The sequence below is a fragment of the Pseudophryne corroboree genome, chromosome 1 (assembly GCF_028390025.1).
Source record: "Pseudophryne corroboree isolate aPseCor3 chromosome 1, aPseCor3.hap2, whole genome shotgun sequence".
In the NCBI taxonomy this organism is placed as follows: domain Eukaryota; kingdom Metazoa; phylum Chordata; class Amphibia; order Anura; family Myobatrachidae; genus Pseudophryne; species Pseudophryne corroboree.
The window spans coordinates 261,842,414-261,860,855 of NC_086444.1; the positions used below are offsets into that span (position 1 = coordinate 261,842,414).

Genomic DNA, 18,442 nt, shown 5'->3' on the forward strand with positions numbered 1-18,442 from the left:
CACATATTGTCCCTATGGTAAATCCGCCTTGGGCGGATAATTTGTCTACCCAGTTGCAGCAATTGAGTCAATCCTTGGTTAGACATAAAACTGCCCCAAGTCACACTCTCGTCACTGGGTCATCTAAGCGGGCTACTTCCTCCTCACAATCCACTAATCTCTCAGAAGATTCTTCTGATGAGGATGGGGAATATACTGTCCCATCAGACACTGACACAGCTACTTCTGACATCTGCTACTCGGGTTGATGTCCCTGACTTAGTGATTGCTATTAAGCGGATCCTACAAATCACTGATGATGATGAGGATTCCACTATGGTGTCTAAGAAACCTGATAAGTTTAAACGTTGGACGGTAACTGAAATATTACTGCATTCTGACCATCTAGCGGACATATGACAAGAACCATGATCTTCTCCAGGATAGAAATTCTCCCTGTCTAAAAGGATGGTAGCTCGCTATCCTCTCCCTACAGAGTTGTGTAACAAGCGGGAAAATACACCACCGGTGGATTCTCATGTCACCTATCTAGTGGTGTTGTCTACTCTGCCTGTCACTACTGTCACCTCACTGAAGGAACTGACAGATAAGCGTGTGGAGGGATGCCTGAAGTCTATTTACTCCCTTACAGGTGCTGTACATACACCCACTATAGCAGCCTCTTGGGCTGCAAAAGGAATTGAAGCATGGGTTAAGACATTAGAGGAAGAGCTGCTTCAGGATATATCTGACATTGCCAGACAGTACCTGTCTCACATTGCCACCGCCGCCTATTGCATTCAGGAGGCGTCCTCTGAGGCAGGTGTGTTGACGGCCAAGGCATCGACTACGTCCATCCTGGCTTGCCGTATTCTATAGGTGAGGTCATGAAAGGTGGACCTGGACTACAAAAATACCTTGGAGGTGCTCCCTTTTAAGGGAGACTTCCTGTTTGGCGTCCCACTCGCCAGTTCTGCACAATGGTTATTCCTTCGGATCCGTTAAAGGCGCAAGCTCTACAAATAGTTGTGAGTTACCTCCTGGATACAGGAGTGGTGGTGCCGGTATCTCTATCCCAGAGAGGCAGAGGATACTACTCGACCCTGTTTCTAGTACCGAAACCCAATGGTCTTTCTGGTCTATACTCCATCTCAAATCACTAAACAAGTCTGAGAGTATCCAAGATCCGTATGGAAACACTGCGCTCAATTGTACTGGCCCTGGAACCTGGAGATTATATGCTATCACTGGATATACAAGATGCTTACCTGCATATAACTATTGCCATGTCGCACCAGCAATATCTGCAGTTTGCTATTGGCAACCTTCACTAACCATTCCAGGCTCTGCCATTTGGACTGGCCACAGCCGCTCGGATCTTCACCAAGGTTATGGCCGTGATGACTGCTCATCTCCGTCGCCAGGGAGTAAGGATCCTGCCGTATCTGGATGACTTGCTGATCCTGGCAAACTCCAACAATGTCCTCCTCAGTCATCTGCAACTGATGGGAAACTTCCTACAAGCCCACGGGTGGCTCATTAACTGGAAGTAGTCCTCGCTGGTCCCTGCTCGGAGCATGGTGCACCTACCTGGTGGCACCGCTGGACACAGTCAACGGCTGTTTCTGTCTCCAGAGAAGGTCCTGAACTTTTAGAACAGGATAAGATACTTCCTCTCTCGCCCAAGAGTATAAACTTGGCGATGCAAGTACTAGGCCTGATGGTGTCTGCTTTCGACATGGTAGAGTACGCTCAATTTCATTCCCGCCTTCTGCAGAGGTAAATGCTTTCCAAGTGGGACGGCCTACCTCATTGGATCAGGTCTCACATGATCTCCTTGACTCCGGAGGTTTGTCTATCGCTGACCTGGTGGCTACAGGACCAGCAGTTAAGCAGGGGCCGTCCCTTCTGGGTCCTACTGACTATGGATGCCAGTCTGAGGGGCTGGGGCGCGGTGCTGGAGCAACACATTTTCCAGGGTCGGTGGACCAAGGAGGAATCACTCCTGATAAACATTCTGGAATTGTCTCTTGCCCTGCCTCTGTTAAAGAACAGACCTGTTCAAGTACGGTCAGACAACTCCACTACGGTGGCATACTTAAACCATCAAGGAGGCACTCAAAGCCGCTTGGAAATGATGTAAAAAATTCTTTGTTGGGCGGAACGCCATCTGCCAGCAATATCGGCAGTGTTCATTCTGGGAGTCCTCAACTGGGAAGCGGATTTCCTCAGTCATCAGGACGTGCATGCCAGAGACTGGAGTCTTCATCGGGAAGTCTTTCAACTCCTAGTGAACAAATGGGGCCTACCAGATGTAGACTTGATGGCGTCTCAACACAATCACAAAGTTCCAGTCTTCGGATCAAGAACCAGGGATCCTCAAGCAGCGTTCGTGGACGCACTGACAATTCCATGGAAATTTCGGCTGCCCTACGTGTTCCCTCCAGTGTCACTACGGAAGGGTACTACGGAAGTTCAATCAAGAAGGAGGAATACCACTTCTAGTTGCTCCAGCGTGGCCCAGGTGGCATTGGTTATCAGACCTGCAGGGTCTATCGATGAAACATCCTCTTCTACTACCTCAACGCCCAGACCTCCTCATTCAGGGCCCTTGTGTCTACCCGGACCTGGCTAGACTGGCTTTGACGGCGTGGCTCTTGAAGCTTCATTCCTGAGAGACAAAGGATTCGCTGAGGCTGTTATCCAAATTTATGCTAAAGGCTCGAATACCGGCATCTGCACGGATATATTACAGGGTCTGGAATTCTTACTTCACCCGTTGTGCTGCTAAGAATTATGATGCATACAAATTCAGAGCTTCCAGACTTCTGGTTTTTCTGCAACAAGGCCTGGACGTAGCCCTTCATCTGGCCTCCCTCAAGGTTCATATATCTGCTTTGTCGGTGTGGTTTCAGAGAAAAATTGTCTATTCCTGACGTTCATACTGTCACTCTGTGTTTTACGGATTCAACCTCCCTATGTCCCTCCTGTGGCTCCATGGGATCTGTCTGTTGTCCTGAATGCCTTGCAAGAGTCTCCATTTGAACCTCTTGAGTCATTGGACCTTAAATGGGTCACGGTCAAGTTCCTGTTCCTGCTGGCTATTGTCTCTGCTAGGAGGGTGTCGGACCTAAGCGCTTTGTCCTGTCATCCACCCTTCCTGATATTTCACCTTGACTGGGCAGTTCTTAGAACTTGCCCTGGTTATTTACAAAAGGTGGTGTCATCTTTTCACCTTAACCCAGAGATATTGGTTCCGGCCTTCATCTCTTCTGTTTTATCCTCCAAAGTGTGTTCTTTGGATGTGGTAAAGATTCTCCGTTTCTATGTGGAGAGGGCTGCCTCTATCAGCAGGTCAGATTCCCTTTTTAGCACTTTTTGGTTTTCACAAGCGTGGCTGGCCTGCGAATAAGCAAAACTTGTCCAGATGGCTTAGAATGGCGATTGCACAAGCTTATGCACAGGCTGGATCTCCAGCTCCTGCTGCTAATAAAGTCCGTTCTACTCTGTCTGCTGGACCCTCTTGGGCGGCCCGTCGTGGCGCGTCCGCAGAACAATTGTGTAAGGCAGCTACGTGGTCCTCCGTGAACACGTTCATTAGGTTCTATGCCTTTGATGCTTCCTTTGGACGCCGGGTTCTCATGCCCGCTAAGGTGCGTCCCCTCCCTTGAGGAACTGCTTTAGGACATCCCCGATGTATTCCCTGTGGAACACTGTGTACCCCGCTGCAGAAGAGGAGATTTATGGTAGACTTACCATTGTTAAATCTTTCTGCAAGGTACACTGTGTTTCATAGGGCACCCGCCCTGACGCACCTAGCTTCTATGGGTTTGTATGGCATTAGCCGCTGGTTCTATGTGCCTAGCATCTGCCTTCTCTTTTACCTGCATTGGACTGGTTAAAGAAACTGAGCTCACAGTACCTGGAGGCGGGGTTATAGAGGAGGCCCCAATGCATCCTGGGACAGCTAAAGCTTTAACCTGTTGGTGCCTGGATCAAGATCCATCTCTTTCCTCCCCCCCCCCCCCCCCTCCCCCGATGTATTCCCTGTGGAACCCAGTGTACCTCGCAGAAAGAGATTTAACAATGGTATGTCTACCATAAATCTCCTTTATAACAGGGCTTAAATATATTTCACTTCCAGCCATATTCTTTATAGTTTGACTGGGCCATGTATTAAGAATTAAGGTAGAAATGTAAGTATTTTGCAGCTATTATCTGGATTTTATTTCTTACTGTATTCTGTTTCTTGTTACAGTTCATATTTGTGTCTCTGATGTCCCGAGATTACACCTATAATTTAATAAAGTCTGTGTGCAGCCATCTGGATGTGAGTATGTAAATATCTTGTGTACAGTCATGGGAAGAAGTGCTAGGGATTAATTTAATAACTTTGGCCTTGAGCATGTAACTAAAATAACAATTAGACTTTCAAATACACTGTTGATAAAATGAGGCTGATGAGAATGTGTATGTGCTTTTGAGTTTACTTTTGTTATTTTCATATCACTACTGTTCTTCGCCCACTCACTTATTGCTTACTTCTTGTTTAATATATTTATGTTCAGCGTAACGTTAATACCATACTATGGATTTGTATGAATAACATCCTCTCACCTCCTCTGTTGAATTCTAGGTCTTCTGGGAACACTTTCCTTGACCATAGTTATTCAGTTAGGACAGTTTAGTAAACACAAAGTTGTTAAATCTAAATTTCCTGTTTAGTGTTATCAGATGCTAAGGAGTCAATTAAATGAAGGACAATGGGATAGATGTATTAACCTGGAGAAGTGATAAAGCAGCGATAAGTGCAAGGTGATAACACACCAGCCAGTCAGCTCCTAAAGCCCTGTACACACAGGGGAGATGTGTGCTGAGCGAGGGGACGTTTATTTCACCCAGCGGTGAAATGAGTGATCTACAGTAAATAGATTTGCCATGCATGCCAAATCTAGAGTTGGCGATAGCGACGCGCGGAGCCGTGCATCGCTATGGGCATCCACACTGAGAGATCCATGCTTAATTTCTAAGCAATCTAGTCAGATTGCTTAGAATTTAAGCACGAATCTCTCCGTGTGTACCCCACTTAACTGTCATTTTTCAAATTCGTAATGATTGGCTGGTGCGTTATCTTGCGCTTATCACTGGTTTATCACTTCTCCAAGTTGATACATCTGCCCCAATGTGCTGTTATACATTACTTAGATGTACATGTGCCCTCATACACCTAACCCATTTGCGCCTGGTGCTTTCTATGTGCTTTTTCCTGCTGCTTCTTAGTTTAAAAAAAACGTATTCGTTTCTTGTGATTAAAGTGTTTTAATGAAAAGGAATTGGTACAAAGTTGCAGCTGAAGCATAATGATGCACGGCAAGGGTCTCTGGTATCAGACATTTCTTCGTCTTTGGACACAGCAATGATGTGAATATATTATAATGCTGCAAGAGATGTAGGAGGACCAAAGATGCCCCCTCCCAGCATTGCAGATCAGAGTGCTGCGTTCAAAGACAGCGTCAGATCATCATTGCGATCATTTGTCACAATGGTCACAGCCATCTGAGTTAGCCTTAGCTTGCTCAGAATGAGCAGTGAAAATGCACAGTTGAAGCCAAGAAGTCTGCGTCTGAAGAAGCAAACCCTGGCCTGGCCATACCTACAAAATGGGGGTTACAATAATGCTGCCCTGCGCAGCCCGTCCCATCCCCAAATGGCTACAGCATGGAAATCCTGCTGCTGCTGCTTGGGTGCAGTCCATTTAAGCTTGCAGGACCTGTTCTGCACATGTGCATAATGGGTCCTGTGTATGCCCCTTTGAGGACCATACTGTAATATGTATTTTGTTTAGTTTAGATTTGTTTATTGGAGCAGGTAAGTTAAAAAGTCCATGGCATGATAAACAGGGCTGTTGTGTACAATTTGAGAATAGGTATATGGAGAGACATCTGTACGGTTCTGCACACAATATGGGTAGACATCTGTACGGTTGTGCCCACACTTGGCCATTGTGGTACCATCTACGCAGGTTTTCCTGTCCACCTCTATTCGGAGAGAGGGAAAAAAAATGGCAATATAGACCGATTCAGTGTGCTGCCCGGAACAGCTGCAGTCCCCCCAGATTAAATTAACCTCTACATGTGTGTGCGTTACACAAGCTCAGAATATATATGTATGTCATGAAACATTTTACTTAACTTGAATCACCTAGTTGGCAGAGGAATTTCTTACCATGAGACGACTTAAATGGATTTGTGGCTGAACATATGACTTTTGGTCATAAGGTCTGAAACTAAATTGAATTTTAAGAGACTTGCTCTTGTTCTGTGTGTGTCAATGACCCTTTTTATGTACATTATTAAAGCATATGTCCATTTCCCTGCAAAAATGTCATACTTCTACCCTGTGAGCAGCACAGTGGAGAGCTGATTCAACCCTACTAAAGAGCAAGTGGAGCAACAAATCAGATTCTACTATCATTTATTTAGCACCTTCTATAAAATGACATGCTGAATTGTTGCTATGCCAGTTGTTCACAAACTTTTCCAGTTTGAGACACCCTTCGGGTCTCCATTACTTTTTTACGGCACCTCTAAGTGAAAATAATTACCAAGCGGTTCCATTTTTAAAGTAGTTTGGTCAGAAGAATGTAATAAGTAATTAGGTCAGGACCACTCTGGGGGCCTGGTGCACTAAAGACAGGAGCGCCCCTATGATCTAAAGTTAAGGGCATACATATTGTCATCATTCACATAAAAGAGAATAGCTGTACTAGTCTTACCCATTACAGCCCCCACAGTGTCTCTCTTTGCAGTCCTCTCTAGCTTTCTCAATTTACAAACCCATCCATGCCCTTTCCCCCTATAGTCCTTTATGCGACCCCTTCACTATATTATAGATATCTATACAGACACACACACACACACATACACACACACAACTACTTGCATTTAGTTGTGATCGACTGTGCCGCTCAGCTCCTCAAATCAGCCAAGAAGTGAGTTGTGGGACCTCATTCATTAACAGGCAGCCTCTGTTGCTTTCCACTGATAGCTCCCCCACTCCCCTCCCGGCTCTGCTCGCCAACACACCTGTCTTCTGCCGTGCACAAATGAAATAATTAAAGGGAAAAAAAAAGACATTAATAAATCAGGTGGCCTCGTTAGGCCACAGCTCCCCGGTGACAGCACTACGACACCCCAGGGAGCCGTGGCACGCGGTTTGGGAACCAGTGTGCTATTGCATCTTCTCCCCTTTTTCTGTTTAGGACGTTTGATGCATTTCCCCCAGCGTGAGAAAACCAACGCCTATAACCCAGCAGATATTGTAGAAATACACTGTGAGATATCTGGCAGTGTATATAGCCAAGATATTCATTCCTGCCTGAGGAGGAGACATTTCCCCATTCATCACCAGTGGAGGAACAGGGGAAATGTCTGTCACATTTATATCTACTTTTATATAAAGACCCCTTTAATCTTGGTGAGAAAAAGTCTGTCATACTATGGAAAACAAAGCTGTTAAAAGTCTCCTCTGTTACCAGCACATATACATTGGTCAGGTGTGGATTGTTGGTCACACTAGATTATGGGTCTTTAACCTGCGGCCCTCCAGCTGCTGTAAAACTACACATCCCAGCATGCTCTGCCACAGGTTTGCTATTAAGGCATGCTAAAATTGAGGCAGGGCACGCTGGGATGTGGAGGGCCACAGGTTGAAGACCCATGCTCTAGATCATTAGGGGGTTACTGCTCCTTGGTATGATTGCAGCTCTTACATTTCCTCCTTTTATTTCTATTGGTTAATGTCTCTATTTTTTTTTTCCACTGTGAAGAATGTGAGTACTGGAAACAGTCCAAACCCTTCTGCAGAGCATAGCTTCAGAGCAGAGCGTCCTGCATCATTTCCGCTTGTAAGTGAAAGGCAAAACGTTTTTATTTTATTATACTGAAGTGCTGTTTTACACTGTATCATGTTCCGAAAACGTTTGGTGCTGTCCTAGCTGTTTGGTGGAGTCCAGTATGATATACCAGTAGACGGGATGCCGGCTGTCAGTATACCCACAGTGGCATCCCATCTGCCGGAATACAGGCAGCGAATCATTCTATTCCCACTCGGTTGGTGGCGTGGACCCACCAACCGAGTGGGAATTGGGGGTAGGTGTCAGTACGCCCGCTGTTGGCAAAATGCCGGCTGTCAGGATTCCGGCATTGGTCTCCTGAATGCCGGCATTTTTAACTGCATCCCAATTGGTGATATAAAAAACAGTACTTTGGGAATGTGCCCTCAACAAGTTATCCAAAAAATAATTGAGGTTGCCGTTAGGGGAGTTTAAAGTAGAAAGCAAAAATCGAACTATAATCCTAACAATCTAGGTAGAATATGGAATATTCCACCCCACGCACACACCACACACCACTAATAAGTATGCCCTTTCCTCTAGAAGCAGAGGACTTAAATCTGCTTTCATCTAAGCAAAAATGCTGCTAAACTGTTGGGTTGAACTCTTTGGTATGTGCTTATGTTCCTGGGCCTTGTGTTGCAATAGCAAATTCAGCACTAGTCATCTTATTATAACTTGTTCACAACCATTTTAGTTGCTTCTTTTAATAAAAGAACTACATTGTACCCCAGTTAACACATTGCTCTCATAAGGATGGCGAAGTTGTATTGCAACTCTCCCTGTTCTACAGATGACCACGATTTACATAGTGGAATTGATTCATTTCAAAGCATGGCCAGACTTTTGTAAGAGCGCAGATTGGGGAGCTGTGACACATGCCGTGTTTCTTATCAAAGTCCAATCCTGGGAAGCTGCTTCACAAGAGCAGTAGGTGTTGTGGTTGGGACCAGACTACTAGCTACAGGAAGATAAGGAAGTCTTTAACTGGAAGATTTAAGTCCCCAGTGACATTGCACACCTCTGGTCCCTTTAGGGAAACAGTTTTTTTAAATTATGCTGTATGTTTTTCAGGATTTCAGTGTAGACTTCTCAGAACTAGATGGGTTGGTACGGCAACGGAGAAAGGACCTAGAAGAATATAGCAGCACTGGCTCTCAAACACCTGAATCTGAGAATTCTCAAGGTCAGTCCATGTGGAGTTACTGCTGGTCTATTATATATATATATATATATATATATATATATATATATAATGTTGAGTATCCCATATCCAAATATTCCGAAATATGGAATATTCCGAAATACGGACTTTTTTGAGTGAGATAGTGAAACCTTTGTTTTTTGATGGCTCAATGTACACAAACTTTGTTTAATACACAAAGTTATTAAAAATACTGTATTAAATGACCTTCAGGCTGTGTGTATAAGGTGTATATGAAACATAAATGAATTGTGTGAATGTACACACACTTTGTTTAATGCACAAAGTTATAAAAAATATTGGCTAAAATTACCTTCAGGCTGTATGTATAAGGTGTATATGAAACATAAATGCATTCTGTGCTTAGATTTAGGTCCCTTCACCGTGATATCTCATTATGGTATACAATTATTCCAAAATACGGAAAAATCCCATATCCAAAATACCTCTGGTCCCAAGCATTTTGGATAAGGGAGACTCAACCTGTGTGTGTGTGTGTGTGTGTGTGTATGTATGTATTGTGTGTGTGTGTGTGTGTATGTATATAAGGATGTGTGTGTATGTATGTATATATATATATATGTATATGTATGTATATATGTATATATATATATATATATATATATATATATATATATAAAATATTTAATTATCTGGTCATATTGGAAGATAGTCTAATGTTTTCCCGCCGGCAGCCACTAGATGGTGCCCAAATGGAGCTATTCAATTGTATGCTGCCAGCGTCTGCATTTCAGCTTGCACCCACTGGGGGTAGTGAGCTGAAATATGCAAAAAGTAACCCATTTGTACTTTTCACAAACACGCTGCATTACGTGGTTAAACTCCGGCCTCTATGGGCACAATCGGCGTGAAAGACACAATTGAATATTACCCCCAAGATCTGCCATCACTTTAGATGGGATATCAGGCGCGATAATCAATTGAATACCGCCCATTATGTGTTGATTGCCAGTGATTGAGTGAAACTAAACATATTGTCACAATAAAATGTTGTCTCTAGTAAAAAGTATATAAGGTGATAGTCGAACAGTGTTATTGATATAGTGTGGTGTATCTATAGTCCTTCAGAATAGTATTTCTGAAGATTTGTTTTTACTTTACTCATTGGTTGCAAATTGCTCATCAAAGATATTGTAGAAGAGTATGTGCATTGTTCCTTAGCTAAATGTAGAGTACAGTTTCTGCCATTGAATAAGTTGATATAGTTTAACTACCTTGTCATAAGCCAAAAATCTTTGGAAGCCTACCCCTTTGGACCAAATCAAGCGAGTAGTTTTGATTGCATGTTGCAATAGAGGAATAACAGAAGATGTATAATGCTAGGGAAATCTTAAATGATTATCTCTATGTATAGGTCGCTGACATTTTTCTCCTCACACAACTAGAATTCCATGAACAAGAAAAGAATGTATTAATAGAGCCGCACAACCCTAGAATTACAGATGGTCTGTCCAGGAGCCCTGAAAGAAGCAAACTATCTGACCAAAATACTGGTAATCCTTTATTTTTATATCACGGTCTTGACTTTTTGAAAATGTATTCTTAAATATAAGTAATTTTACACTGTTTATGTTCTCATTCACCAGATCGGAAGAGTTTGTTTTATAGACTGGACTTTTGGCAGTTTAAGTCTTTGAATTGCTTGCTCGTCTTCTATGCGGTTCTGTAAGTCTATATTGTATACTACTAATACCAGGTCACTTTTTTTATGTTGATAAGGCTGGACCTATAAGCCGCTGTACATTCCCTTCTAGTAGAAGTCCAAAGCAGAGCATTGTCTATTCCAGTGGTTCTCAAACTCTGTCCTCAGGACCCCAAGCCGTTTGCATTTTCCAGGTCACCTATCAGGTGCACAGGTGCATTCATTACTCTGACACATTTTAAAAGATCCATAGGTGTAGCTAATTATTTCACTTGTGATTCTGTGACAAGACCTAGAAAATGTGAACTATTTTAGAGTCCTGAGGACAGGGTTTGAGAACCTATGGTCTATTCTCCTGTGGGATAAACCACTCCTCAGGTGTCATAGAAGTACATGATTCAGTAGTACAGTTCGAGAATTTTGTGGAATGTGGATGAGAGCTAGCGAGTAATGCTAGCTCTCACCCACATTCCACAAAATTCTCGAACTGTGTGACGTTTGGTTCTCAGATTGATTTTCAGATATGCTAGTAGTGCACACTGGTAAAAACAGTGGGATGCAGCATGTTTTTATTATCCATGCTCTAGATCACAGGTTCTCAAACTCGGTCCTCAGGACCCCACACAGTGCATGTTTTGCCGGTAACCCCGCAGGAGCACAGGTGTATTCATAAATCAATGACACATTTTAAAGGGTCCCCAGGTGGAGCTAATTATTTATTTTGTGATTCTGTGAGGAGACCTGCAAAACATGCACTGTGTGGGGTCCTGAGGACCGAGTTTGAGAACCTATGCTCCAGATCTTCAGGTTCTTTTAATTTGTTAGCCCTTTATTTGTGTTTAATGTGCAAAAAATCAAATGATATGTCACTAATAATGGGACATAATGCCCTGATCATGAAAACACAAGCCATAGCACAAGAATGGTCCAGACACTACTATGTGCTAGAGATTTGCTGAGTGTGGATAATGTGAATATACAGTTTCTTTCTCTCTCCACAGTGTTTGTCTGCTGATCTTCTCCACCTTATACATGCAGTCAAGAATTGTGTTCCTGGAAGAGCGACTCTCTTCTTTGGGTGCTGCAAGGGACTCTGCTCTAAATGAGTATGTGTGTATTTGTTTGGTTTCGTTTTTGTGCGTGTGTGTGGTCTATCCTCATCATTGTGACACCTACTTCTCGACTCTTGTGATGGGTGAAAGGGACCCATTAACTGAGAGTAACCTTTGTCTTGGTGGTGCCTCCACCCAGCTTTGGTTATCTTGCTAGAAGAGGGGAGCCCCACAGGTGGTCGGCTTGAGAAACACCTATCTCCTAATATGTAGGTGTGATGTTCTTAGTTCCCACCCTTTCCCAGTATTTATCAGACTGGCATAGAGATTATTAAAAGAATAGCCCCTTTTGGTATTGGTAAATTTATATGTAAGGAATATAATATAATGGTTTTCGGTGGGGCAGCACAGTTAATGGAATGGAACTTGATTATTGTCAACACAATAAATGTAAAATCACATTCTTAATACATTATATCACTAGACTATTACTTTACATACTCAGCTGCCAAATATAACCAATCCCTGAAATACCTTCCTAGACATTTAAATAGCAACTTCAGATTTTGCTCAATATATTCACATACAGCTAAAATGTAATAAGTGTACTTTCCTTACTCTAGCTCTATGCAAATACCTCAAATGAAAAAATGGCACTAATGAAAAAAGTTATCACTACTGCAAATAACTGCTACCAGATCTTTACGCTTAACTAAGGTTTTAATTCCATAAGCTTTAAAAGGAAAACACTGCAACATAGCATTTCATTTGCAGATACAGTCACACACAGAGTCTAGGCATACCGGATATTTGAATCCGCATAAGCGGTTTGTGCGTCCTATTCACATAGCAATACGAAATAATACTTTTAATGGAAAAAGACGCTCTGAGCTTCCAAGTCACACCACGGCAGGTGGTGACTAGATGGGCTGTTTAATGTGCAGGGAGGCTAGATGCGAGTCTACACATCTGTATCAGTAGTGTTTTATCCAGCAGTACCTTTTCAGTGGTTGTTATTCTGTTTGGAGTTTCCTCAGTAGGCATATTGAATGAGCCATTCCTATTCTACTTTAATAATTTTGGGTGCTAGATTATGGATGTATCAAACCTAATTAAATTGGTATCTGTTGCTTGACCTTATATGTAACATTTATTCCGGGTTTGGTATAGTTTGTCAACTGCATAATCTTGCCGTGATCTATGTGACTGCACTGTCAGATAAGTTTCTTTCCCAGTTATTAATTGATTTACTTATTTATTTTCCCCCCCCCAACGTTTGTACATTTTAGATGGGCAGTAGCACAAGGTGTGGGGAATTGGCACATTAATCCCAACACAATCGTTGCAGAACTATCAGCCAATCTGGATAAGCTAGATCAGGTATTTCTTTTCTATTGTTTCCTATGAGACCTTAAAGGTCTCTATACGTCTGTGGAATGAGGAACCGTTTTTTGTAAAGTATTCACTGTTAGTGTAAAACATATCCTCACTGATTTGGCTTGTTTTGGGTGATTTTTCTTTTCTGTTAATATAACCTTTGCTAAAGTATGCTCTTGAAAGATGATATGTTTGTACTGAGAATTAAAAAAGTTTGCATATCTGTAGTCTAGCAATATAGTTTTTGTCATGTATGCCAGAATTTTGTGACAGTTGGAATTGGAGGAACTATGTGTACTGCACTGTAAAGGATCAAAGATGGGAACAACATCCTTTAGTTCATTGTATGTTTATTAATTACTTCTAGTTTTCTATAGATTTTATGGCATATGTTACTGTACCTGTATCTTTGATTTGGGATGCAGTCAAAACTTTGACAATAATAATGTTGACCGTTATGATGCCGTCATGGTTAGTGTCGGCAGGCATCTTTTCAGAATTCTCGGAATGTCAACAGGTGAAATGTCAACATTGCTGAACTGTCAACTGTAGGGTTAGACCAGTGGTCAGGGAACAGGGGTAAATTACCCCAAATGGGGTAAAAATGAAATTCCTGGGGGTAAAGGACGGTCACACTGCTGAGACACAGCCCCGTCCAGCACCGGACGGCTCGCGACACCGCACTCCCTCCTGCCCGCCCTGCGCTGCTCTCCTGGCCACCCTGTGCTGTGTTCCTGGCTGCGGTGTGACGTGCGGATGTCGCATCGCGCTCCCTCATGTGGCTGCCCGTCCTGCGCTGTCCTGTCCTCCCGCCCACGGCCCGCCAACCCATACACAGAACTTGAAGTGTTCTGTGGCTGACCGCTGACGGAGTTCCGCAGGATCAGACAGTGGCCCACATAACAGTGGGAAATTCCCACTGACATTACTGAGGTGAGGATGTGACCATCTGTTTCCTAAAAGTCGTGTCCACCTCCCCTTCCCCTTCCTCATCCATCCATCTTTCTTACATTCATTCTGGTGTTTTGGGGAGAAAGTGTTAATTAACCTATTCATTGGCAAAAAATAATTGGCGAAAATAATAATAAAAAAAAAATGTATAGATCGATATGGTAGGCGGCACTATTGGACTTTACACGAAAAAGAACAGAGATCACTCCGTCTTGAGCCTTAACGTTTCGGTTTATTGAACCCTTGTCAAAAGTAACTGTACTCAGAAATGCCATAGAAACAGTGATATACAGTATATATGCACAATATATGTTTTCCTTCCTTTCAAATCAAGGGTGTAACGTCGGTGTATCTAAATATATTTTGGGGTAAAAGGAAAAAAAGTTCCCTGACCCCTGGGTCAGACTGTGTGGTGGATTAGGATTAAGCACCTAGAGGGAAGGCTAGGGATAGTGGTCAAATACTTGCCTGGAAGTAATGGTCACGTCACCTCCAGGACCCGGAAGATGCTGCTGCATGTGCCAAAATGTAAGACACTGCTGGACCACCAGGACAAAATATCGACAATTTACCATGTTGACATTTCATTACTGTCGACATTATGACCATGTCAACATTCTTATGACTATCAACATTGCATACGCAACCCTTTGATTTGTCTATTCCCTTTTTCTTTATTCAAGCATAAGTATAGACATTATATAGAAGGCAAATTCCTTCTAATTCTATATAGGATTTTATCAGTCATTACATGGAAGATTATTTTTATCTGAACTTGTTCAAGTGATTACCTACATACCCCTTGAGTGAATTATATAATTTCTGTTTTCTATTTGGCGATTAAGATCTTCACCACTGCAGTATGTGTAGTATTAGTTTTAATATATTTTGTCATTTCTGACTTTAGGTACAATACCAGACAGGGTTAGACTGGCCCACAGGGGTACTGGGTAAACCCCCGGTAGGCCCGTCTGCCTGGGGACCCACCTCCTCCTGTAAGGATCAGATTGCAGACTGCACTTGAATTATGCATTTTACATATGTTACCTCATACTGCACAGGACTATGGTGTATATTCTACAATGTACTTCTAAAATAAAAATAAATCTTGCTGCAAAAAAAAACACATGTTTAGTTTACAGAGGGTGTACAGCTCAGTATGTGAAAAGAGGACACTCCCTTTTATATGACTCATTGTATTACATTTGATTATGCTCTGATTTGCGTTTTCTGATTGTGATTTTTCTCATTGCAGATACAAAGAAATCTACAACGGCTTTTGGAAGATGAGAACTAAGACTTTGGGGGGGGGGGGGGGGGGGGTTGGGCACTTCAGCATTCTAGGACAGCCTCTGCGGGACAGAGTCTTACTACTGACCTTCTAAAATGAACTGTATGGGGAAAACAAGGTCTTTCAACTCAGGATTTTTTTTTATTTTTTTTTTGTGTGTATTTTGGCTTTTGTTTTTTGGTTATTTCAGTAGTAAAAAGACTATGATTTTTCATAGCAGTTTTCACATTACTTCTGATTGTGAGTAAAGTAATTACATTTCGCTATGAATTAGACTTGTTTTGCACATCTTTCAGGAATATTTTATATTAGAAACACTCCTGTTTATTTCCCTATTTATCAAATGACTTTGTTTGCTGGAACCAAAACTCAACACACTTATCTAAAGACTTCATAAAGTTTGTACTATAATTCTTTTACTCGTTATAACATGTCTGCTTAAAGAAAGTAGAAGTTTGACATTTCTAGTGTTGTAAATTATACATTTATCACAAAATAAAATTCCAGGCGGTACAGACAACATTTTACACCTCCATTAAACAGGTGTCTGTGTTGCTGGAGCATATGTAATAGACACCTATGATTCATGCACAAAAATTGATAAAATGCTGTGTGTGTGCTCAATTGTATAGGGCTCTCAGTCTTCAAATGCTTTTCAATCAATATTAAAGAGAATGAGAACTCTATTACTGAAGACTTCATTTCTGCAAGTGCTCAGTATAACCAGGAGATAAAGTGAGTTTACCCCTTAACATAATTAAATATTCAGAAGACTAAGGGGAAGATGTACTAAGCAGTGAAAATAGTGGAGAACTGAGCCAGTGGAGAAGTTGCCCGTGGCAACCAGTCAGCATTGACGTAACATTTATAATTTGCATAGCTTATTGGTTGCCCTGGGCAACTTCTACACTGGCTCACTTCGCCACTTTTATCACTACTTCGTACATCTCCCCCTAATTCACATTTGTCATAAAACATTTTTTTTTTTTTCTCTCTTCTAGTACTAAATTTCCTCTGAAGCCCATTCATCCAGTTCAGATTGTTATTACTACTTTTTTTTACACTAAAACAAGACTTATTTGTTTAGGAATTCTTCAGAGCACCATAGGATCCTCATTTTGGCTATTACTGTGCAGTATTAGTGCCAGTAGTTTGGATTTTCAACACCTAGCTATTGGTTACTGCTTTGTTTAATCCAGTAATCCAATAGCTGACTTTTTTGTTTTGTATGACGCCAATCTATTTGGTCGTTGGCTACAAATGGGTAAAGCGCTTACAATATTATCAGGTCAGTGACAAGTACTGACCATGCATGGTGCTGATTTCAGGGTTGTGTTTCATGTTTCAAAAATGTTTGCACTTTAGTGAATTTCAATCAATGTATTATGAAGCTCTCTAATAGAAACGTATATTTTTCATTTGGCGTTTTGTTTATTTTTCCTTTTATGGGAAGACCTGGTCATAATCTAGCACACAAGTCTGCGATCGAGTTGAACTTGTCCATCTGAATAAGTGACTTATACCTTTCCCATACTTGATATGATACATCTTTATGTATGTGAACTGTAGTTTTTTTTGTTTTTTGGAGGGGAGGTTGTTTGTGTTTTTTAACCATTTGTATGAAATGTTTGTCATATTGCCAAAATGTTAAATAAACTTAATTTATACCTTTTCATGAAGTACTGTAGGTTTTTTTACTTTTAAATGTAATCTGATATCTGAATCGCAAACTGATGATTAAAGGATGACTTATACAAGGATACATTGTACGGCACTAATCGAGGTGTACATGTGTAAATATTTAGTTATTACCAGCTATTTATATAGCGCACACATATTCCGCAGTGCTCTACAGAGAATATTTGGCCATTCACATCGTTCCCTGCCCCAGTGGAGCTTACACTCTATATTCCCTACCACATGTACACACACACTCACACTAGAGCTAATTTTGTTAGGGGACAATTAAACTACCTGTATATTTTTGTATTGTTGGAGGAAACCGGAGTACCCGGAGGAGACCCATGCAAGTTCGGGGAGAATATACAAACTCCACAGAGTTAGGGCCATGGTGGGAATCGAACCCATGACCTCAGTGCTGTGAGGCAGTAATGCTAACCATTACACCATCCATACTGCCCCAATGTGTAAACATGTCGGATGATTACAAGAATTAAGATTTATCTATGCTTCGTGCATGACAAATTAGAACTATTGGTTTACTTAGAGACGTTACAAGTAGTGCGTGCCTGTAGTTGCCATTCGGAATCTAACGGGTGTTTGGTTTTTTTTTTTTGGTTTTTTTCCTAGCGCAGATTAGAAAATAAAAATTACATTTCAGGTTGCAATGGAGACACAACCATTGCCCTTTTGAAACAGTAAGTCAGATAGACCCCAATAAACAGATTATTAGATCTAAAGCGGTTTTCTCTTTTTGTATGTTCTCCACTTACTAAAGCTGAGCATACACTATACAATTATCTGCCAGATCTGGCTGGTTAGAATGAAAATCGGGTAATGGATGAGAGAAAGACAATTGACCATTTGCTCCCAAACACTGGAAAATGGACAAAACCTGACAAATTGAGTAAGTTACAGTTTTTCTCTTACGTCCTAGAGGATGCTGGGGACTCCAAAAGGACCATGGGGTATAGACGGGATCCGCAGGATATATGGGCACACTATAAGACTTTGAATGGGTGTGAACTGGCTCCTCCCTCTATGCCCCTCCTCCAGACCTCAGTTAGATTCTGTGCCCAGAGAGACTGGACACACACTAGGGGAGCTCTCCTGAGTTTCTCTGAAAAGACTTTAAGTTAGGTTTTTTATTTTCAGGGAGACCTGCTGGCTACAGGCTCCCTGCTTCGTGGGAGTGAGGGGAGAGAAGTCAGACCTACTTCTGCTGAGTTAAAGGCTCTGCTTCTTAGGCTACTGGACACCATTAGCTCCAGAGGGTTCAATCACTTGGTGCGCCTAGCTGCTTGTTCCCGGAGCCGCGCCGTCATCCCCCTCACGGAAGCCAGAAGAAAGA

At 42.0% G+C, this 18,442-nt stretch overlaps 1 protein-coding gene across 3 annotated transcripts in view; it reads left to right on the forward strand.

The window, feature by feature from the left end:
• Positions 1-15,446, forward strand: part of GRAMD2B (GRAM domain containing 2B) — a 343,442-nt gene extending 327,996 nt beyond the window's left edge. For all 3 annotated transcript variants that reach the window (XM_063964237.1, XM_063964238.1, XM_063964239.1), the window contains exons 7-14: positions 4,238-4,309; positions 7,808-7,885; positions 8,948-9,059; positions 10,484-10,591; positions 10,685-10,763; positions 11,742-11,846; positions 13,082-13,172; positions 15,376-15,446. In XM_063964237.1, the coding sequence (XP_063820307.1) occupies positions 4,238-4,309; positions 7,808-7,885; positions 8,948-9,059; positions 10,484-10,591; positions 10,685-10,763; positions 11,742-11,846; positions 13,082-13,172; positions 15,376-15,417 (687 nt within the window). In that variant the 3' untranslated portion in view covers positions 15,418-15,446. The remainder of the gene's footprint in view (positions 1-4,237; positions 4,310-7,807; positions 7,886-8,947; positions 9,060-10,483; positions 10,592-10,684; positions 10,764-11,741; positions 11,847-13,081; positions 13,173-15,375) is intronic.
• Positions 15,447-18,442: the final 2,996 nt, after the last annotated feature.